The sequence below is a fragment of the Condylura cristata genome, unplaced genomic scaffold, assembly GCF_000260355.1.
Source record: "Condylura cristata isolate star-nosed mole 26May11 unplaced genomic scaffold, ConCri1.0 scaffold00022, whole genome shotgun sequence".
NCBI classification, from domain to species: domain Eukaryota; kingdom Metazoa; phylum Chordata; class Mammalia; order Eulipotyphla; family Talpidae; genus Condylura; species Condylura cristata.
Window position 1 is genome coordinate 36,203,426 of NW_004567123.1, and position 23,041 is coordinate 36,226,466.

At 51.9% G+C, this 23,041-nt stretch overlaps 1 protein-coding gene across 1 annotated transcript in view; it reads left to right on the forward strand.

Moving 5' to 3' along the window:
- Nucleotides 1–23,041, forward strand: part of LOC101633865 (trithorax group protein osa-like) — an 88,909-nt gene that overhangs the window by 54,337 nt on the left and 11,531 nt on the right. The window contains exons 4-5 of the mRNA XM_004687074.1: nt 13,183–13,378; nt 13,790–13,900. Of these exons, the coding sequence (XP_004687131.1) occupies nt 13,183–13,378; nt 13,790–13,900 (307 nt within the window). The remainder of the gene's footprint in view (nt 1–13,182; nt 13,379–13,789; nt 13,901–23,041) is intronic.

Genomic DNA, 23,041 nt, shown 5'->3' on the forward strand with positions numbered 1-23,041 from the left:
CTCTAAATAAACTCTTCCAAGATGGCTGCCTGCATGCCCCTCCTACATGGAAATCCTGGAACATCCTCTAAATAAACTCTTCCAAGATGGCTGCCAGTATGTTTTTCCTACATAAAAATTCTAGAACCTTCTCTGAAGAATCCACAGGTTGCCCTAACACAAGCCTCATGTATATCATCCAAATAGAAAACATACTCCAAGGTCATAGAGTAGTTATGCCAAAGAAAATGACACTTCAGAATGTTTCCTCTTCCACCTCCCCGTTCAAAACTGGCCAAGCCTTGCGATCACTTCTGAAAGAAGTGAAGTCAGCTGTTAGCACCGGCTCTGTCCTACTCATTTACTAGTGAGATAGTTCTGCTGGTGCTGCGTTTACCGGTGCCGGTGAGTAAAAGGAGGCACAGAGAGGCAGAAGTAACCTGACCCAGGAGACATGGCAAGGAAAAGGGGGTTCACACTTGGGTACCCAAAGCCCACTACTTGGCCTGAACACTGCACCGACCTGGAAAACACGAGGTACCCTCGCGTTCTCTCCCAGATACCCACGGCTGCGGCCCTTGGAATCCTGTGCAGCCCGACCCTGGCCGCTGAGGCCCAAGTGGTGCCGCCTTCCCAGCGGGCCCTTTGAGGGTCTCTACCCTCCCTTAGGGCTCATCCTTTCTACTCAGAACCTGCCACCAAACAGAGCTTTTCTAGGGTTCCTTTGAAGTCTGAATTCTGGAATCTTTAGAAGTCAAAGAAATCATTAAGAATTTTCTCTAAAACTTTTGCTGTAAGAAGCCACTAGTTTGTAAATTTTTAGTTGAATTTCACACCAATATTCAAAAGCAAGACATTTCCCTAAAGGTAACAATTATATGTGTCACTTTTTAAAGGTGCTTAGGCCACGTATTACACGTAAGCACTAGTGAGCTCTAGTATAAACAGGGTCTAGATTTGGTCAGTTTATCCACCTACCTTAACTTAACTTAAATGTGGGACATTTTGGCCAAAAGACGTGCCCTCCCCCACCCCACCCCCCCGAAGGCGCACAGGGGCCCCTCAGAACGGCCCCCTGGGCACCTCGAGTCCTCGCTCACAAGGGCAGCGAGGACACAGCCAGTGCCGGCGGGGCCTGCTGCTCTCGGAGGGCCTGTCCTCGCCAAGCAAAGAATCAAATAATCGCAGGTGTTGACGAGTCCCTGAGCTCGTAGAGACTGGGGATGGGAATGGGAGCTCTGGTGGAAGGGATTCTGCCTTAAGACAAAACCTCAGGGAGACGCTCCTGGAGGGTGACTTTTCACACAGAAATGCAGAACGTGAAGGCGCTAGGCACGCCAGGGTGAGCAGCCCGCTTCGCAGCTTTCTACTAATGTTGACATTAAACCACTGTCATTCGCACGCGTCAGGCCTGCTCCGGGCCTTGCTGTGAAGGTCTCATTTCCTCTCTGGGAAGCCCTGTGAGCGCATGCCCTGGCAGCGTGCAAGACGGAGCCGATCTGGCCCCCACTGCACACAAGTGAAAGGCAAATTAAACCCAAGACACTGTGAATAATTTATTCAAAGTACGCTCTGAGAACAACCACATGCGCACACCACAAGGAGCATTAATGTGGATCATCGCTGCCCAGGTCCCGTTAGAGGGAGGGAACTGGTCTCTAGGATGGCGTCCTACAGACCGGGAATACACGGGTCCTGGCTTTGCCTACCTCGAGGCCCCCTAGCAGTGAAGGACGTGTCCGGCTGCAGACGACAGCCCCGGGGACCCCGCCGCGCTCGCCTCTCACTCACCAAGCCTGCCGCTGGCTCCTGGGGGTCCGGCAGCCCCAGGGCCCCGCCACTCTGGCTCCTCCGGCATGGCTGCGAGGAGCTATCACGTCCTAGCCCAGGGCCGGCCGGAAAGCACAGGACGCCCGGCCAACTCTCTCTCGTGAGGGATGCAAAGTCTTCCACAGCTGTCTCCTCGCCACAGGAAACACACAGCCCCTAGATGGCAGGATAGACAGAGTCAGCCCGACAGGAAGGCCCAGCGCAGGCGCACGCGCGCACGCCAGCTCTCACGCCGCTCCCGGCGGTGCAGCCCCGCTCGTGCCGCGCCCACAGGAGTGCCCACGCCTGCCCTTGTGAAGGGCGGGGGAGAAAGCGGGCAGAAGAAAAACCCCTGGCCACCAAATGCCGTGGCAAGAGTTTGCATTCTGCACGCAAGGAAGTTTGAAAGCCGAGATGAAGCACATACTTCCCGCCCCAAATATTCCTTATCAGAATTGGCCTCTGTGGAGTGATAAAAACAAAAGCAACAAGCTGACCAGCTGCCGTCGGGAAAATGCATACAGTTCTTAAACGGCCGCCTGACGCCCGGCTCCCGCCAGCAGCCGGCGGCGGAGGCGCGAGGGAGGCCTCCGGGCCAGCCGGTGCCGCGCCGCAGCCTCGCTCCCTTGCTGAGTGAAGAAGCGTCTTCCGTTTGGGAAGAGTCGCAGAGCTACCCACCTCTGACTCGGGAGGTTTCCGCAGCTATCCTGCACCTGAAGGTCTTTATAAGGAGGAGAAGAGGCCCCGGACCTGACGTTTCATCAGCCCACCGACACTGCTGCCGTGACCCCAGCGCGCAGCCCTCCAGAGAGCCGCTTGTCCTGAGTCCTTCTGTTACGGCCCCGACGAGGAGGCCACCACGATGGCCCGCGCGGCCAAATGATGTCACCCAGGACCTCCTTCAGCCTGGTCATCTCAGTGGCGTCACCACGTGCAAGAGCCTATCGATAAGCATTAAGTGGAGACTAACGCAGGACCGGCGGAAATTTGCAGTTATTTTTATGAAGCGCAGCAATGACTTTAAAACACACCAAAGACTGCACCCGAAACCAAAGCGCACAGCCTCGAAACAGATTCCAATACTAAAGTTTTAAGAAGTTCTGTTTGCCCAGGTGAAGAGCCCTCTATAAACTCACGGATGCCTCAATATTAGCGAGCAGTAGAACTCGCCGCCCCTGAATACACCCTTCTATTTCTCATCAATCCAATCAAACAGTAATAAGTGAGTACTCTGTTAGCCCATGTGGCTGTATAAAACAACTACATAGAACCCCTAGGTGCCAACCTCTCTCTATATATCTAACCCCAAAACCAAGTCTTCAACGAGGAGCCTTTACGAGTCCCCAGCAGGTGTGAGGAACAAGATGCCCTACATCACCGAGCTTTCTGTCACCCTGTTGGACATCTAAGCCGGTTTAACCCGGCAAGAGAAAGCCAACAGATGATTGAAGACTGGCGTAGACCAGCAAACCAGCCCCAGGAAACTGTTGCTAAGAGGTGAGCGCGTTTGGGAAGGACAAGCCGTGAGGGCACCGCGCAGGGCCACAGCTCCCAGCGGCGGCCGGCCGGGCGGTCCGCACTCTTGGCTGCTGAGCTGCCGGGGCAAGCCTGAGGCGAAAGGGCTGAACTGCCCAGAGCTGCGTGCGGCAGAAAGCGTCCGGCTCGGACGGCTCGGACGGTGGGAGCCCCCGGCCTGCACTCCTTGCCTCTTTCCACGGTGTAGGCGCTCCGCTCCCGGACAGCGCGGCACTGAAGGGGCTCTGAGGAGTCGCGTGCCCGGTTCCCAGCAGCCGGAGCGCTGGACTCCGGCCACTGGCGGGGAGAGCGAGAGGAGCGGGGCGGGCGTCGACACTGTTGAGAGGGGGCGAGGGGCTCATGGGGGTCGCCGCGCACTTCTCTAAGCAGCTCCTCCTGACACTGAGCCTCGCCTGGGTTTTAGGTCACGACACAGTGGCTTGCTCTGGGGTGCGCACGTGGGTGTGTGCGTGTGTGGGTGTAAGTGGGTGTGTGTGTGAGTAGGCATGCGTGAGTGTGCGCGTGCGTGTGTGTGCGCGTGCGTGCACGTGGGTGCGTGTGTGCATGAGTGTGAGTGCACGTGTGTGAAAGTGAGTGAGTGTGCACGAGTGCACATGGGTGCGTGTGCGTGTGTGAGTGGGTGCGCACGTGTGTGGGTGTGCGTGTGTGCGTGAGTAGGCATGCATGCATGTGTGAGCGCGCGTGTGTGAGTGTGCACAAGCGTGTGCGTGTTGACATGGTCACCCCAGAACGCTCAGTTCCCATCTGTCAGCATTTAGTCATTTTCCTGTGATCGTTTGCCGAAGATCTGCTGTTAATTTTCAGATCTGTAAAACACCACCACCAAGATACAATCCAAGTATTATCATCATGCTGTTACAGCCGCATCGGCTTGTGTATACTTGACACATGTATATATATTTATTTATTCATACAGAACTGGGTACAGGCCAGAGGTGCGGGGGGTGAGAGGCTTCACCAGAGACAGAGCGGGGAGCAGCGGGGAGACAGGAGAGGTCTGCTGCGCCCTGTGGGTCAGCTCCGGGGCAGGCGGGGGTTGAACTCGTGCTGAAGTGGCTTCGGCTTCTCAGTGCTGCGCTGTAACCCCCTGCGCCCCAGGGAGGGCCCTGCTTGACATATTTTTTAAAGATTTATGTATGCATGCAAGAGCCGGGGTGTAGGCTAGAGGTGTGACATCAGAGGACCCCCCAGAGACAGAGGGGAGCAGAACAGCTGGGTGCACTGAGCCCCACTGCTGAGGGGCAGCGGGGAGACAGGAGGGGTCTGCCGTGCCCTGAGGGTCGCTCCTGACCGGGGGTCAAACTTGTGCTGCAGTGGCTGGGATAACTCGGCAGCGTGAGGCTTAACCTCTGTGCCACCAGAAAGGTCCCATGCTTGACATTTTAACCAAATATTTGAGGAAAAAATCACTCTTCATTGTAAGATAACGCAACAGGGGCCTCTCAGGGCGCAGCAGACCTCTCCTGTCTGCCCCTGCTCCCCTCAGCAGGGTGTCGTGTGGATCTTCCTGTTCTGCTCCCGGCTCTGACTCTCACCCTCCACGTCTCTGGCCCACACCCATTTCTTGCATGCATAAACAGATCAAATAAATCTTAAAAAAAAGATGACACGACATTGTCCAAAGCCCTTCCAGTGAAGGGGCAACTATTGCAACAGCTGTGACCAGGCCCCTGCCCAGCGTTCAGTGTGGCCGTGTGGTGCTGAGGCGGTGCGTTTGTGGCGACTATGTTTAGCGGGCAGCTAACGACCCCAAAGCCCCAGTGCACCAGCGGCAGCCGTGCCCATGCCTGTCTGCTCCCCGCAGCCCGACGCCTTGGAGCAGACGCCGCCACGGAACAGCTCTCCTGCGGCTCTCGACAGACGTGTCCGGGTCTCTGCAGCCGGAGGCCCTCCCCTGTGGTCTCACTGGCGTGACCTGTATGTAATTTAGTTCTTCATTTCCAACCCAAGCCTCTCCTCGCCCAGATCGCAGCCAGACCGGCCCCGAGAGCCACGGGCCAGCCACAGGGGAGTGGCAAGACTGGTGAGATGAGGGAGGAGCAGGCTGCCGGCGCTGCAAGTTTGAAGGAAAAATTCAGGTTTTGTGGTCCTTGAAAAGAATTATCATCACTGGAAAAGCTAGGCTAATTCTTGTTGCTGGAACAAGAATCTAGTGCAGAAACGAACACGTTTCATGAAAGAGAAGCAGCCTTTGCTCAATTAGAACTGAAAATCTAAAAGTCAGCAGATCATCAGGTGAAATTCAAAATGACACTCGATCACAGTGAAGCGATAACCTTTACCCATAAACCATAGCTCACTGTACCCCCAATTGAGCAGTCACCCCCTCCACAACTGTAAACATTTCCTTCATTTTCACACAGAGCTTTGAACGCGCTGGTAACAGTCTCGGCCATCCACTGAAGTTGCAACAGCAGCTTATCGTCCCCCTCCGGTTCTCGTTCTCATTACGCAGGGGCAGCGACGGGCGCCGAGGCGGCCCTGCGTGTCTGTGACACACCCGCGCGCCACACAGACTCCGCCCGCAGCGAGACACGGGGGCCGAGCAGCAGCTCAGGGCCCTGGTTTTCTTTCTGTATATGAAAAAGGCAGGCTGTGCTGTGGGCCTCCAGTCCCCAAGCAGAGTGCAGATGTCTAAGTTTTCGGGCCCTTCCTGCAATTACATATTTTTCATTTGTAATTAAATCATCTCCACGTGACCAAGGCAAGGGCTGTGTGCCTGGCGCCCACACCTTCACTGTAAGAGCTCAGACTCAGCTGAGCTTCGTGCCAGCCTCCCTCGGCGCCATTCTGACAAGTTTCCTTTGCATCTGGAGTTGGGCAAAGCCGGCTCAACAGCCTAGTGACCTCCAGAAGTCTCCCTGCTGGGCCGGCTTCTTGCTCCTTTGTTTCTTCCCGAAATGCTATCGATCGATACTGTATCTCCTGACCTGAATGCCTGACGAACTCCTTTACAAAGTAGGAGATGAGTTAAGTCAGAGCAAACAGGCTCCAGACATGGGGCCGGGGGGGGGGGGGGGGAGGGGTCCCACGGGAGCCGAGGCCCAGCGCGGCCCTCCACACCGGCTCTGGGGGCCATGCGCTCAGCAGCTCCATGAAGGCGGACAGGCTTTGAGTGCTCTGGGTCTCTCCTGGGGGCTCTGTTTTGAGTCTTGGCAGCCCTGTGATAGAAGGGCCCTTGGCGTCACTGTCTGCACTGTTGATTCGGCCTGGCGACGGCACAGTTCTGATACCCCTTAAGGTCAGTGGTCACAGATGCAGCGACGCTCACTGCACGGCTTCAGCTTGCCCTGGGGGTCGGTGCGCATTTCCGGTGCCGTTAGACAAACAGTAACTGGAATGAAAAACACAGCATACTAGAAGGTAAGAGAAGGTAAGCCTGAGAGTCGGGCAGGCAGGGGGCCACCTGCGTGACGAGACCAGACTCAGCACTGCGGTCGCTACCCGGTAACAGCACGTTCTGCATACCAGACACGGCTCTGGCTCAGTGCCCGCGCTCGCTAGTGTGGACACAGCAGTGCCGCCTGGGCTTCGCCACCCGCACACCAAGCGGTGCGCTCTGTCATGACCGAGCGGACGCTGCCAGACCCCGACACTAAAGACAGAATCTGCCCGTCAAGAACTCTGCATCTTGCAAAAGTCTCTATGTGATGAGGGAGAAAAAAGGCTGAAGAAGATGAAAACACACCCAGGCCTACAAGAAATGCTGAAAGGAGCTCTTCCATCTAAACTGAGAAAATGAAGTGCGTAGAAATTGAGCGAGGCAATACAGCGAGGAAAGCGAGACAGACTGCAGCCACAGGCCTCACGCCGCAAATGACGCTCGACAGGAAGGGTCGTACGGAGCTGTCAAAAGGCTCAGGGTGGCGGCTGGATTCCAAACACAAATATATGCTGACCCGAGAGGCACACGAGGCACACGGAATACAGCTTCCATCAAAATAGCAGCGCTGTTCCTTAAAGTAACTGAACAAAAATTGTGAAATTTATGTGGGAACAAAAAAAGGACCTCAAATAACACAAGCCGTCTTGAGAAAGAGGGAGAGAATGGAGGTGTCACGCTGCCCGGCTTGATACTTTACAGCGACGAGACCCAAACGACAGAGTACTGGCAGAAAGACGCACGCGGGGTCCCAGAGACGGCTGCGCAGTGACACAGGCCAGCTGCGCCCTGCACGCCGCCGCACCGCGGCTGAACGAGGCCATGGCTTCCGAGGGACACGTGGCCAGCTGCAGTGCACCTCAGGGTCAGCGCTCCAGCAGCGAGGGCAGGAAACAACTGACCGTGCATTCAGTGATGCCGGCAGAGCCCCGACGGAGGGTGCCGGCTGTGTGGAACCTGCAATGCTGACACAGCGGAATATGCCGAAAGCAGACCCAGTCTGCTCTCCATAAACGGGCCCCTGGAGGTGGCCCAGGACAGACGCTGCCCCACAGGAGAACTCCAGGCGCAGGGGTGTGGAGGGAGGGTTATTGGTTGGCACCTGAAACTCCCAGGGCACCACACAAGGCTTCAGGAGATGTGGTGGGTGACCCGAGCAGCGTTACTGCGTCTCCTCACAGCCAGGCCACGTGCGCGGTGAAGGCTTGGCTGTCAGAAGTTCTGCCAGCCCTGCCCATGGTTAAACCAGGCAACGAGTGAGTACACTGCCTAACCAGAATGGAAGTGCCTGCTAACCAGAGGAACAGATGCCCGCCAAGGCTCTATGTGGAGAAGGAGAGAGAGCGGCGCCTGACAGTGACCCTGCATAGCCGCTCCCAGGCTGGCTCCTCATCCGCCGCACAGACTCAGCTTGAAGTGGAAGCTGACATGGGAGGTCATAAGAAATTGGACGCAGGCGCTGGCCTACTGGGGGGCCGCTGTGGGTGGCACCCCAGCTCTGAGGGGAGCCTAATCCTGATGCCCACCACAGGTGACCCCTGGCGCTCCCCCGGTGACTCTGGGCTCTTACACCTCCAGGTCCTCTCTACCCGGCACCCGGTGCCAGAGCCCTGACCTGTTCAGCAGGTGTGAGGAGAGCAGCCTGAAGGTCACCTTACAAAAAGCCATAAAAACTGAAAGCGAAGACATGGAACAACTTATCACAGACGCTGCAGACAAAATCAAGCAGACGAAAAATAAGCCTAGTTAAGTTTCAACCCAGCAGAACTGCGGAACTTAAAGGGAACACGTGTAAATGTCTCATAAAACTGAAGTCTGAAAAGGGTGGTATAAAACGGGAACAAAATAAAGAGCGACAAAATACAAGACAGTTTCCATCAGAAGTAACCGATCTAATAAACACACTAACTGAACTAAGCACAACAATAAAGGATCTCGGCACCAGACAGAGACCAACAACCGAGGGAATCGTGCGGTGAGCGCACAGTGTCAGAGGATACACACGTGGGGCGGCAAGGAGAAAGTCATTCCGCTGCGAAAACAGTGTACGACAAGCTAAAGAGAAATGACATCTGTGTCATGGGGGACCCAGAGAGAGAAGCGAGAGAGAAAGGTATAAAAGATCTATTGAAATAAATAATGGCTGGAAACCATTTCAGCCTGGAAATACAGCAGACGTTATGCTCCCAGAGACCCAGCAATTCCAGCCAAAATAACACCAGACAGACACCAGCACACGGTAGAATAAAACTGCTGACAGCAATGAATAGGACAGAATATTAACAACAGCAAGCAGGAAATGGATAAGCTTTATAAGGAGCACCAATTAGACCGTCAGAGGACTTCTCGGCAGAAAAATTGCAAGAAGCAGGGCATTATGGAATGACAGAGATTTCCTGCCTAGAATCGCTACCCACAAGGCTGACGTTCAAGGCACAGGGAAGCAGAAGCGCTTTACTGAAAAGCAAACGCTGAAAAAATTGGTCAACACCAAGCTGTACATGAAGGAAGAGTTGAAAGGGTTATGACAGAGCAACAGCACAACAAATGTGGTGGTCGCAGACACCGAACCTATGTAATAGAGAAGGAGGGGAGGAACGATGTGACCTGGCCGGCTGAGTGTGACCGACAGTCCAGTGGGTCACACAAATTATCTACCTCTTCTGACTCAGGAAAACCTTCAGACGAAAGTCAGTAGAAATAACACCAAAGACAACAGAGATGGAGGCCTCCCCGGTCGGCTGGGGGTTAAATCTCAACACTGTCACCTCTGTGGCCTGAGTTCGGTCCCCGGCCAGGGAGTGACCCACGTGGCGCGGCAGACCTCTCCTGTCTCCCACTGCACCCCTCGGCAGTGTCGTCCAGGAGGTCCGCCTGCTCTGCCCCGCTCTGTCTCTGGTGAATGCTCTCACCCCTGCACCCCAGGCCTGCACCCCAGTTCTTCTACACATACATCTTTTAAAAAAAGAGACAACAAAAATGGAGCCTAAAAAAATCATATGAGAAAACTCAAAAAAATAAAAAGACAAGACAAAGTAAAAATAATAATAACAAAATAGCAAAATGGCTATGAACACACGTTGCAATGATGATCTTAAATGCAAAAGGCTTAAATTCATCAGCACAGAGTGACTAAATGCACTTGAAAACAAAGTCCAACTTTCTGTTGTTTACCCGAAACCCATCTTACCGACTTAGGGGTGAAAGGCTAGAAGTCAGTGCTAGAAGCAAAATGCAGTAATATATATATATTAAAAAAAGTCAAGAACATACACATATCAGGTAAAATAGGCTCTCCACTTAAAAAGGTGATAAGAAAGAGGCTGTTACACTCTGAGTAAGGTCCTAATGCAATAAGCAGAATCATAAATAGATACGCATCGAAATGATGCAGCACCCAGCCCCAGACGACAATGGCAGAACTAGAGCGCTATTGACGACACAGTCATATAGGGGACTTGCGTACTTCCTTAGCGACGGGCAGACCAGCAAGACAAGCAGCAAAGCGGAAGAGAAAAGCCTTAAATGAAGAGCACAGTAGCTCCAGCACGTTTGCGGGGCGCTCCACCTCAAAACCACTCGATACAGGTTTTTTGTCAAAGGCACATGGAACACTGTCAGGAATGGGCCCCACTTTGAGAAACAAGTCACTGCTGATTCAAGTCACTTGAAATTCTATCAGGTACTCTCTGACATCATGCTGGAAGTCAAATCCACATCATCACACCACCACCACCAGACAGGAAAAGCAACACATACATGGAGATTGGATGATACGTGCTCGGTGGCTATGGAATAAAAGAGTAACTTAAAACAAATAAAAAAGACCTTCAAACTAATGAAAATGAGGATGTAAGCTGCCAGATTCTACAGGATATAGCAAAAATGGTCTAAGGGGGGAAGACAGAGCCACATTAAGAAATAACAAAATTTCCCCTAATTAACCTGATGCTATACTTAACACAATTTGAAAAAGAGGGAGAAGATCCAAATCTAGTTGAAAGAAGGAAAAAATAAAACAAAGCAAAAATAAATGGTGGCAAAAAGAGACTACCAAAAAAAAAAATCAAACTAAGAGATCTTCAAGGAGATAAAGTAGAAAAGCCCTCCTTAGGCTAAAAAACAAAAGAAGAAAGAAACCATGAGCAAACAGAATCAGAAGCGGCAGAGAAGACACATCACAGCCGGCACAGACGTACTAAAGGTCATAAGCGATTACTGCGAACAGCTATACAGCAATAAACTTGATAATCTTGAAGAAAAGGAAATTCCTATAGGTACACAATTTTTGAAGACCAAGCCAGGAAGAAATTGCACTGGGTAAACAGATCACAAGCACGGAAACTGAAAGAGCAATAAAAATTCTTCATGGAAATAAAGACCCAGGACCAAAGAGCTTTACAAGTGAATATGCAAACTTACACAAGGACTAATGTTCCTCTCCAAAATGTGTTAAAAAACACGTGGAGCTCCCTGGTCACACGAAATGATAAATCTCAGCCCTATGAAGCTGTCTGCAGCCCCTGAAGCACCAGTTCGATCTCGTGACCCACACGGAGCATCAGCCCCCTCCTGTCTCCCCCCTGCTCCCCTCAGCAATGTTTCAGTCAATCTGTCTGCTCTCCTCCACTCTTTCTCCGGTGAATCCTTTCATCCCCACCCCTCACCTTTGGCCTGTACCCCAGTTCTTTATGCATAAGTAAATAAATATTTTTAAAAATGTGTTTAAAATACATTTTACCAGGCCAGTGTTACCCTGATACCTAAGACAGCTAACGTCAGCACAAAAATCATAGATCACGATCCCTTTGAACACTGATAAAACATCTTCAATAAAATACTAGCAAATGGAATTCAACAGCACATCACAAAGATCACACATCACAATCAGGTGGGATTCACCCCAGAGAGGCAAGAATGTGTAATAAAAGGAAGTCAGTGGGATATATCACATCAACAAAAGTAAAGGTAAAACTCACATAATAGATGCAGAGCAAGAATTCATTTAAAATCAGCACCCACATACGAAAACACGCTGGGAACGCAAGCACCTGTCTCCTGCGGGAAGGCCGTGTGTTTTAAACAAACTGTTAACATAACACTTAATTTGAAAATAGAAAAAAATTGCCCTCACGATCAGGGAGAAGACAAGGGCACAGTCACTCTATGTAACTTACATGAGAGGCTTGGGCACCATCAGCAAGCAGAAATGGGAGGCAGAGGGGGCCCAACGGGAAAAGAAGGCACCAACATCGCCACTGCAGGTAAGACACAATAAAGTCTTGAAGGACCCACCCACAAGGCGCTCAAACGAGAGATGAATACAGCAACGTGGCAGATTATAAACCCTGGCTTCAGTAACGCCATTTGCGCATAGAGGAGGGGGCGGCCCATGCTCAGAGGGGACCCACATGCCGAGAGGACTCGCCTGCCTACAGCCATGTGCACACGTCACGGGACCCCATCAAAATGCTGGCAGTATTTTTCAAGGAAACTGATAAAATATCTGCATTTATATGGAACCACAACAGGTCCTGACAAGCAAAAGAGAGAAAGGGGAGACGCCTCGGTACCCAGAGCAACAGCACTAACACGTTCACTGGCAGGACGGGTACCTGATCCCTGGCTAGAACCAGAGCAAGGCCATCCCGGTAGCTAACCCACCATTTGTAGTCCTCACCAGGTGGAGAAGGTGAGCTTTGTGCCTAAGTGCAGGAAAGCTGAACGGCCAGACATAAAAGGTGAAGGTTGACCACGCGAAGGCCACACATTCACTCCAAATGGATCAATACTTAGATACAAGACCTGCAACAATAAAACACACAGAGGAAACACTGATGATCCATTCCATGGTGTCAGCAAAAGATACTTTTAGTGACTCGATCAATATGACAAGGGAATTAAAAGCAATAGCAAATACCTCGTTTTGTTTTTTTTTTTAAAAAAACCTACACAGGAAAAGAAAACACAAAGCTGACACCCTATTGAATGGGTGGAAATAATCACAGTGTTTTACTAACAATTACTAACAAGGGGTTCAGATCCAGATGTATGAAAAGCTGGTGCAGACCAGCCAGTTCACAAACGGACAGCAGATCTGAAAGGATAATACACCAAACCTATTGGAATGGGCCAGAGAACGTGACAAACGTGCATGCCACTTGTGATGAGAGATGCAGATGTAAAGGGCAATAAGCTGTCGTCTCGTACCCAGGAGAAGGTATTAGTTAAAGAGATCCCCGAGAGCCAGCAGTGGCGAGGAGAGAGAAAAAGGAACCCCAATCCCACGTTAGTGGGAATGTGAACCGTTGCAACCCGGGTTAATCTGAAGGTTAAAAACCGAAGTAACATGGCCCTGGCAATCCCGTCGACCGCACACATCCCCGGGCTTGGCAGCTCCGGGCACTCTAGCGCCAAACAAGCCCCCCAGCGCGGTACACGTGCCACTCTTCAGAGCAGCTGGACCTTGGGGGCAGCCAACCCCCTACACGGACGGCTGGACGAAGCTCTGGCCCCAGCCCGGGGAGTATGACTGCCAGAAAACGGACGGCAAAACGGACGGGCGGGACGGGAATCTGGGTAAACGGGATGATAGGAGCAGCGACGCGCACAGAGCAGGCGCCGCGGCGGCGACGCACGCGGAAAAGCCACTGCACCTCCGAGGGCTCTGCGGTCAGGGCGAGGCCAGGGCAAGGGCCCCGACGCCGGCACCTCGGAGCGGCCAGGGCGAAGCCAGCGGAGCTCGTCCGCGCCCACCGACCCTCGCCCTCACCGGCCGCAGGGCGCTCGGCCAGCGCAAACGGGGGCGGGGAACCGGGAAGCCAGTCAGGAGGGCGAGGAGTGGACGCTGAGCTGGTGGGCGCGCTGTCGGAGCGAGACAGGAAACCAACCAACATGACGAAACAGCCGAGGCGGGGGGCACGAGGGCGTCACGGGCGACCGGGCTGGGGGCGACTCCTGGGAGGGCAGACTTCGGCGGCGGGGCACGTCACCACGCCACACGTCACCATGCCACACGTCATCCCGTCAGTCACGTCATCACGCACGTGAGTCACGTCACCACGCCACACGTCCGTTTTTCAGACGAGGAAACCGTGTCGCAAGCTATGCGGGACCGACCCGTCGGCTTCCGTCTAGTAGGCGGCGGAGTCCGGGTCCAGGCTCGAGGCGGCCTCATTCAGGCGGGGAAGGAGAGTGCGGGGAGCCCACGCCCGGCTCCCGCGCGGCCCCGTGCTGCCTCGTTGAGGTCTGGTGTGCGAGTCACCGTGCGCCAGTGTCAGTGGTGCAGACGCCGGCTGTGGTGGCCGCGTGTATTTCCAGCCACCGCCTCGACACGAAGCAAACCTTTGTCGTGGCCCAGACAGCGCTCTCACTGCTGCGCCGTCAACCCTGGCCTCGGGACACCGGGGACTAAGACGTTAGTGGCCCGTGCACTGAATTCGGTGCACAGCTCGCCGTCGGGGGGCGGGTGGAGGCCCAGGGAAAACCGACAGAGCCCAGAAATGAACCCATGCCCATGCCGGTCTTTGCAAGGCCCGAGACTATGCAGTGGGCCTTGAGTGAGTCTGGGCACACTGGAGGCCGCGATAAAAGGCTGACGTTGGGTCACTCTGTGCCGTGCATAAAAATAATGTGCAAAGGGATTAGCGACCGAGATAAAACATACAACAGTAAAATGCATAGAAGAACATACTGATGAGCTGTCTCATGACATCACTGACAAAGGTGTTTTTGAAGATTTGACCCCTGAGGGGAGAGAAATAAAAGCAAAACGAAACAGTTGAGGTACCTCAAGTTAAAAAGCTGTTGAGCAGAAAGAAAACTTCAGTGAATTGAAAAAGACACCCACTGAAGGGCAGAGCAGGCTACACTCTGTCACTGACAAGAGTTGGCACCCGAGCTACAGAACAAGCTTGAAGACTCACAAAAGAAAGACAGCCCTGCCGGTAAGGGGCTGCACACAGTTCCCCAACGAGGAACAGTCCGGTGGACTCATCTGACCACATGGGAAAATGACAATCCCCGCTGCCCAGGAGACCTGGCAACGACAGGCCAGCCCGCACCTTGCGTGTGGCACGGGTCTCAGGCCTGTCGCCGCGGGTGCAGTCAGTAGAGAAAGCATCTGGATTCGCCGTCAAAAACTAGAAATGGAAACGCCGTGGGGCCCAGCAGCCCACTCTTGGCCGTTTCTGGAAAGAGCGTGAAACCACCAGTGCGAAATGGCACGCGCCACAGTGTTCCCTGCAGCACTATCTCTGCGAGCGAGTCAGCACCTGACACCCTTAGGTGCCCGCTGATGAGAGGCCTCATCGAGAAGACGTGGGCTTCTGTGAGACACTCCTGAGCCTCAGGGAGAGACTACGAATGTAAATGGTGCCGCTGCCGCTTACAGCACAATGGAAGGAGCCCGAGGGAGCGTGTGTACGGACCACGTCACACGACAGGGACAGGTGTGAGGCTGCGTGAGACGTCTGAGGATGACAGGAAGGGGTGGGACACGGTCGGGGACAGAAGAGATGGTGATTGTGCGGAAAGCAGACTGCTTTTTATCTTTTTGTATTATTTAGTAAAGCGTTTTTAAAAATCTGAATTTAGATCATTCTAAGATTTAGAGAAGGGTGAGGTATATATATAAAATGATTTTGAGGCACTTTCCTAATATTCAGAGTGAAAGCACTAACAAATAAGGGAATAAGTTTGATGGACTCAAACGCAACAATTCACGTTTGCATAAAGTTTATGAATTTGAGATAAAGTCCTAGAAATTTGAGAGAAAACCCTTAAGGTGTAGGTGTGAGTTAGGATGCAAACAGAGGCTTTCTGAAGAGTTGAAGATTAACAGGGAAAATGTTCATAGTCTTGGCTGAAAATATTATTTGGGATTGAGTTGTTTGTCTTTGAAGAACTTTCTGAAGTATATAATGGATCATCTGACCAATTCACTTTAGGTTTCTAATATTTCAAATATACAAGTCTCTCTCTGAAGAGAAAAGTGTTCATAACAAATAACAATGTAGGTTCAAGTAACTTTGATTTCCTTGATAAGAATGACTTTCTGTAAAAATGTATGCCTGTTCAAAAAGAACATTTGAGGGCCCTCCCTGGTGGCACAGCAGGTTAAAGCATAGCAATAAGAAGCTAAAGCCACTTCAGCGTGAGTTCGATCCCTGCTTGCCCCGGAGGTGACCACATGGCGCGGCAGACCTCTCCTGACCCGCCCGCTGCACCCCTCAGCAGTGGACTTCATTGATCTGCCTGTTCTGCTCCCCGCTCAGTCTCTCGCCGCCCCTGCACCTCTGGCCTGTACCCCAGTTCTGTATGCATAGATAAATAAATATTAAAGAAGAAAAAAAGAACATTTGAGAGGTAACTGGGTACATGTGAACATGGAATATTAGATGACATTAAGATGTTAGGTTTATCAAGTGTGATATTTGTTATGTAATAATATGTATTTATGGAGAAAAACTACCTACAACATATGTCTATGAATACATATGTCCACTACAAAATATGCCGATGAATTAAAACAATACAAAAATTAAAACTAAATATCAACTTCTCAATTCACCGCTGTTCCCAAAAGTTCATTTATTTGCCATTAAGATATAATGACAACTCCAAAATAAAAGGCAAAGGCCTAACGTGAAGTGACAGAACATTAAACTTTCAGCCAACGGAAAATTTTAAAGGCAAGAACCACTATCCTATATCAGCTAAAGAAGACTTTCAACCAAACATGACAACGAGAGACACAGACGGAATTATGTACTGTTAACGGGGTCAGCAAGCAGACGTAACACTTACTAACTTGTAAGCAGCCAACAGAGGCGTGCCAGACACATAAAGCAAAACGAGAGGCCTGTGGGAACGCAGTGAAGCAGCGCAACACCGTGAGGTGAGTTTGACAACCAGCTGGAGAACAGACGGCTCAGCCCATAGAAAAGCCAACGTGGAAATGATGGCCTTACGCGCCGAGTTCAATGAGATGGCCCAACAAGGCAACAGAAAACACATTCTTCAGGTGCTCATAGGACCTTCTCAAGGTCATACACTATGTTGGGACATAAAACAAGTTACAAGGAATTTATTAGAATTGAAATATATGACTAAATTATAAAAATATATATTTTGTATCATGATATAAAACTAGAAATGAAGAAAAATGAGGAAACCACAGATTTGTGGAGAATACATACTATATTACTGAACAACTATTGGGTTGCTGAAATCATCAAAGGTGAAATATTTAAAAACAGACAAAAGTGAAGACAACATTTATCAGAGCCTATGGCATACAGCAAAGTGGAACCAAGAGGGAAGTTTACAGCAACGCAGTCCTACCTCAGGGTACAAGAAGAATCACAAATAAAAGTTCTTACTTTATATTTAAATCAACTAGGAAAAAACGAAAAATGAAATCAAAACTCGGTAGAAGGAAATAATTAGAGCAAACATGAGCTAGCGCTAAAAGCAAATGACATGAAGAGTCGGTTCTTTGAAAACAATCACAGAATAGGCAAAACCATCTCCAGACTCAAAGGAAAAGATAAACACAAAACCAGAAGTTAAAGACAAGTTCTAACAGATACCGCAGAAATGCAAAAGGTCACAAGACACTACTAGGAATACTTACATAGCGACAAACTGGACCATCCAGAAAAGATGGACCCATTTTTAGAGCCATACAACATCTGAAAACTGAATCAGGAATAGAAAGTATGAAGAAACCAATCACGAGAAAGGAAATGGAAATAGCGATCAGAAGCCTCCCCTCCCGAAAGAAGCCCCAAAGCAGACAGCGTCACCAATCATTTCCCCAAGCTTCAAAGGAGAAAAGCGATGCTTTCAAATTCTTCCATTAAGTTGAAAGAGCAGGAAAACTTGCACACATGTTTTATGAAGCTGTCATACCTTGATTCTGAAATCAGAGATCACACACACACAACACTCTAGACCGATATATATATCAGATGTATATATATATAAGAGAGAGATAAAAGAAATTAAGACAGAAAACCCTCAATACAATGTCCAACAGTCAAAGAGTCACCCACCGTGACAACTGGATCGTTCCAGAGAGGAGCGCACGAGCCGATCAGTGAGTGAGCACACCCGTCGACAAAAAGACCAGACTCCTACGGCCACCTCGGAACGTGCAGAAGACCCAACATCGTTTTTGATAAACATCCTCAGCAAAATGGAATCAGGAGAAATGTGCCAGCATAAGGCCGCACTTGACAAGCACCCTGCGTCCTCAGCAAGCACCACGAGACCTCCCCTCTGAGCTCAGACCAGGGATGCACATTCCCACCACTGTTGTCGCTACACGGCTGGATTTCCTGGCCAGAACAATGTGACCAAACAAACAGAGGCCATTGGAAAGAAGTGAAATGGTCATTTTTTGCCAATGACATAATAAGATATGTAGGAAACCCCACAGATTCCAGGAAAAAGTTATTAAAATAATAAATGAATACAGTAAAGTGGCAGGTTATAAGGTCAACATACAAAACTCCATTCTCTCAAAGAGCAAGCTAGCGGGAAGAGAAATGGGGAATATATTCCCATGTACAGTCATATCAAAAAGAATGAAATACTTTGGAATAAATTTAAGCAAAGAAATGAAAGATTTATATACTGATTATCTATTAAGACACTGTTGAAATACCGAAAGAAATGGAAAGCTGTTGTATGAGCATGGATCGCAAGGACTAATGTTACCTAAAGCAACAAAGATTGAAAGCAATCTGACAAAACCCCAGTGGCACTTTTCACTAAGAACAAAAAATCATGAGATTTATTCACAACTACAAGAGTCTGATAGAAAAAAAAAATCCTGAGAAAAAAGAAAATGGAAGGATCTTCCTCCTTGGTTTCAAACTATACGATAAAGCAACAGTAATCAGTAATGGAATGAAAACAGGACAGAAATACAGATCAGTGGAACAGAACCGAGAGCCCAGGAAGAACAAACACACATGTGGACAGCTGATTGCCAGCAAGGGCCCAGGACATGACAGGGGAAGGAAAGTCTCTCCAATAGATGGTGCTTGGGACAGTGGAGAGCCGCACACAGAGGAATAAGCTAGATCTCTGTTTCCGACTTTAATGATGCCAGAAAAAGACAGTCTCGGCTTTCAATCCAAACCAAAAAGATTAGGAGAAAAGCTGTAAATACTAGTTTTGAATTTCATTATCAGATACTAGAAAAATCTGGGATCTAGTCTAGTTCATAAGTGAAAAGCAAAACTGATTAAGAGGATTTAGATTCTAATGTCCCCCAAAGGGTGTACTACTGAAACGTGTTTTCTCTTTACTGTCCATTTTACCAAATAATTACAGCAAAATCATATTCATTGGCAAATTAAGTCTACTTTCAATAATCTTGGCCAGGTTTCACATATGCTTGATAACAATAAAGTAAACAAATATAGCGATTTCTTTTTTAATTGGCCTGTAACTTTTCATGCGGAGTCTTAGCTTGAATTCTTTTTAAAAAGGTTGATTTTGTGTTTATTTAAGCATACAAGAACTGGGGTGTAGGCCAGAGGTGCAGGATGGGGTTGGAGGGTGAGGGGAGCAGAACAGGTGGATCTACTGAAATCCACTGCTGAGGGGAGCGGTGGGTGGGTCAGGAGGGGCCTGCTGTGCCCTGTGGGTCACTCCCTGGCCAGGGATTGAACTCACGCCTCAGTGGCTGGTGATAGCGTGATAGTGCTGACATTAACCCCTGCGCCACCAGGGAGGCCCTTAGCTTGAACTCTTAATGGCCTTTCAGAGTTTCTGGAAGTGGTCTCATGTCAGATATGGCATTCTTCTCAAACCTGCAGCCTTACAGCCACACTTCCAGGACTCTGTTACAGAGAGGGTCACACTGAATCAGCGCAAATAAGTACCTTTCCGTGATTGAGGAAAACTGATTAAAAGTTCCCTAAAGTCAGCCAAAATGCTTCTCTATATCCTTTTCCTTTTGCCTACCAAGTCAATCTCTTTTCCAATCAGAAACTTAGAATAAAGACTCTGCATTTTCATGGTCCAATAAGCAACGTAGAAGCTTCCCGGTGCAATAGTCACTAATACCGTATCTCTGTCAACTCAAGTCCATGCTTTGCAATATACCGAAGGGCCAAGCAGCTTGGTCTCAGGATGACACACCAGAGCTTTAATACACACCGACAGTTTCTGCTAAGCCTTGGAACCAGACCACACTCTATACCCACCAAATCTGTGGCCTTGGGCCCCCAATATTATCTTAGCAATAGCGTTCACCTCAGGGCCTGTTTTAGTGTCTTCCCTTGTTAAACAACCGAGAGATGTGTCTGGAGGCGGCAGTGCCTTTTACCCAGGCCTCAGACTGGAGAAACACGGGGAAAGGCGAGAACTTGGAACCCCAGTTTCCCACTCAAGGAGTACAACAATACAGTTCTCGAGGAGGAAAAGAACCAGTCGCCCGAACCTGCAGATGGAAGTCTCCAGACTGCCAACGAAGTAAGCCAGAAAAGCGGAGCCAAGTGTTGAGACTTCACACACACACACACACGAGCAGAAGCGCTACTAGGACGAACAAAAGAATGGGCCAAAGAAAAAGAAATGAATGGACTTTTGATCCAAGCTGAGGTTAGCAGAGGCGAAGAGGCTGGGGGTGGGCATCTTGCTTTCGTTTTTTCTTCAGAAATAAAAACCGGATATAGGTACATTTATGCCACTGTCACTTGACTGAGCTACATGAAGAAATGTTGACATCAGTGACACAGCACCCTGTCCTTGGTTAGGCGGACGCGTACTTACACATACCCATGCCCTCTGAGCCAAGCTCTAAACTTCACGCAGCCGCGGCACGCCTGCCTTTGGTCATGTGGCAAAGTTATGTTCTGGTTCATCTGGAAGACTAGATCACACAAAAGGCCAGCAAATGAATTCTGAAAATGAAGGTGTCGATGAGGGACTCACCCTACCGGGTATAAAACAAATGATAAATGTTATAAGCATTATAAGTAGATCTGAAATAAAACAGAAGTCCAGAAACAGACCCACGATTGCCTGGCAATGTCATGTGTGATCAGAGCGCACCTGAGAGCGCCAGTCAGGCTTCGCTTGCTTACAAGTTTCAGAAACTCCATATAAGATCTCTTGAGGAAAAGGGAGTCAAGTGGGAAGCTTCGATACTTCGAAAAGGTCAAGGGCGTCTGTCTGCATTTGCCCTATTCTCCTGGACACTTTTACTTTTATTCCATCTGGGAGAAGCCAGTCTCGCCCTTTGGATCTTCCGACCTCATCACCAAAAGCTGATGGGGAAAAACAACAGGCCACCGGGTCCCCACACTGTGCCTCTGTCCAGAATGTCCTTTCTGTGTGGTGTCGGGGGAGAACTAGTCCACCCCCCAGTTATCCCCAAACAGATCACCAGACACTTGGGGGGAGGAGGATACAGGAGGGTGGAGCTCAGCTGGCTGCTCACGGCGCCACCACCTGCCATCTGCGCAAGGTGCCCGCTCACGCCCGCACGGCCCCTTCCTGCCGCAGAGAGCAGAGCCAGCACTCAGGTGTGCGCCTCGGCGAGCGCCCCGACAGCCCAAGCAGCTTCGGGTGCGTTGTTCGCACCCACCTGACTCGGCCCTGTAGCGCCGCGCACCCCCTTCAGCACCAGGGCCCGGCCCTCACCCGGGGCCCTGTCCTCACCCGGGCCCCGCCCTCGCCCGGGCCTGCCTCACAGCCCCCTCTGCCCCGAGATCACCCGAGTGGGCTCTGCCAGCGTGGCCGCAGTCCCCGCATGCCACTGGCTGCCACGCACAGGTTTCTCAGCCACACAACTCGGAGGTGGCGGCGGCCCTGCCCTGCCCTGCGGCGTGGCCCGTGGGGACAGCACAGACGGTCAGCGGCACCCGCAGCGCCACCCGCAGCGCCACCCGCAAGGGGCCCTAGTCCACTCACCGCCGCGGTCTCCCCGACCCGGCACGCGCCTCCCCGCGGGAGGGTCGCCGGAGGCGGCTGGAGGCTGCCTGTGAGCACCTTGGAGTTCAAAGCCCGGTCGGGGCGTCCGTCCGCGAGGCTGCGGCGTCTGCCACAGCAGCGCCACCGGGTTTCCCCAGAAAACACCCCCAGGCTGGGGCAGGCCCGGAGAGGGGAGCGATACTGGGTCCGGCGAGGCTCCCGGGCTGCGGACACGTGCAAGGAGAAACTTCACGGGAGCCTGGCCTGCTGGGATTGCCAGAGGTAGTGCACCTGCCCCTGGCGAGGCGAAGCCCCACCTGAGCCCGCCTGGACTCAGGAGGAAGAACCCGGAGACGCGAGCGGGCCGCGGGGCCCAGCACCCGCGGGCGGCCCCCTCTGGCTGCGGGAGCTGCGGTGCCTGCGCCCTGGGCACTGCCCGCCAGCGGAGCCAGCAGCTGAGCCACAGCAGAGGTGCGGACACAGAGAAAGCACCAGACGCTGGACGGATCCGGCCAGAAACTGGGCACAGCTGTGGAAACGAGCCGGGGCGGGGGCGTCCCAGGGCGGGCGGGAGGCCTGGAAGGAGCCGGAGCGCCGGCGCGGCCTCCGCCGAGGGGCTTTCGCTAGACTGGACACAGCTGAGGCCGCGGTCTGGGCTGGAGAAGGGAGCGACCAGGTGCTGAAATTATCACACTGGAAAGCAAAGGGAACGAGTCTGACAGAACAATGATGTAGTCATAACGAAAGCAGTGCCAGGACTGCTCAGGGGGCAGGAAACGCAAACGAGAAGGTGGGAAGGGACAGAGGCCATGTCTGAGCGGCGGCTGCAACCCCACTGACGTCAACACGGCGGCCGCACAGCCCGGAAGCGGACAGCGCGCGGGACGCGCGTCACCTGAAACAGAAACCGAAACCAAACCCTCGGCCGGGAGCCCAGGCCCAGGACACCGAGGGCCGGCGAGCAGCAGCCGCCGGCCGCTGGCCCAGGAGCAGGGAGGTGCCCCCTCCTGGGGGAGGACCCTCCAAGGGGAGGACCCCTCCTGGGGGAGGACCCTCCAAGGGGAGCCCCTCTCCTGGGGGAGCCGCCCTCCTCCTGGGGGAGCCCCCCTCCTAGGGGAGGATCCTCCAAGGGGAGCCCCCTCCAAGGGGAGCCCCCTCCTAGGGGAGCCCCCTCCAGGGGGAGCCCCCGCATCCTGCAGGTCCTGGAGGGCCCTTCAAGGTAGAGCGGCCCTCTCAGTAGCCACCCGTTGGTAGCGCGGCCTGGCAGACACACACTGGGTGAAGTTCTCGGTCAGAAACCCGCCTCCACAGCGGGGGCAGCCGAGCAGGAGCAGCCGGTGAAATGGCGGGGCTCGGCGGGGCTCGGCGGGGCTCGGCGGGGCTCGGCGGGGCTCGGCGGGG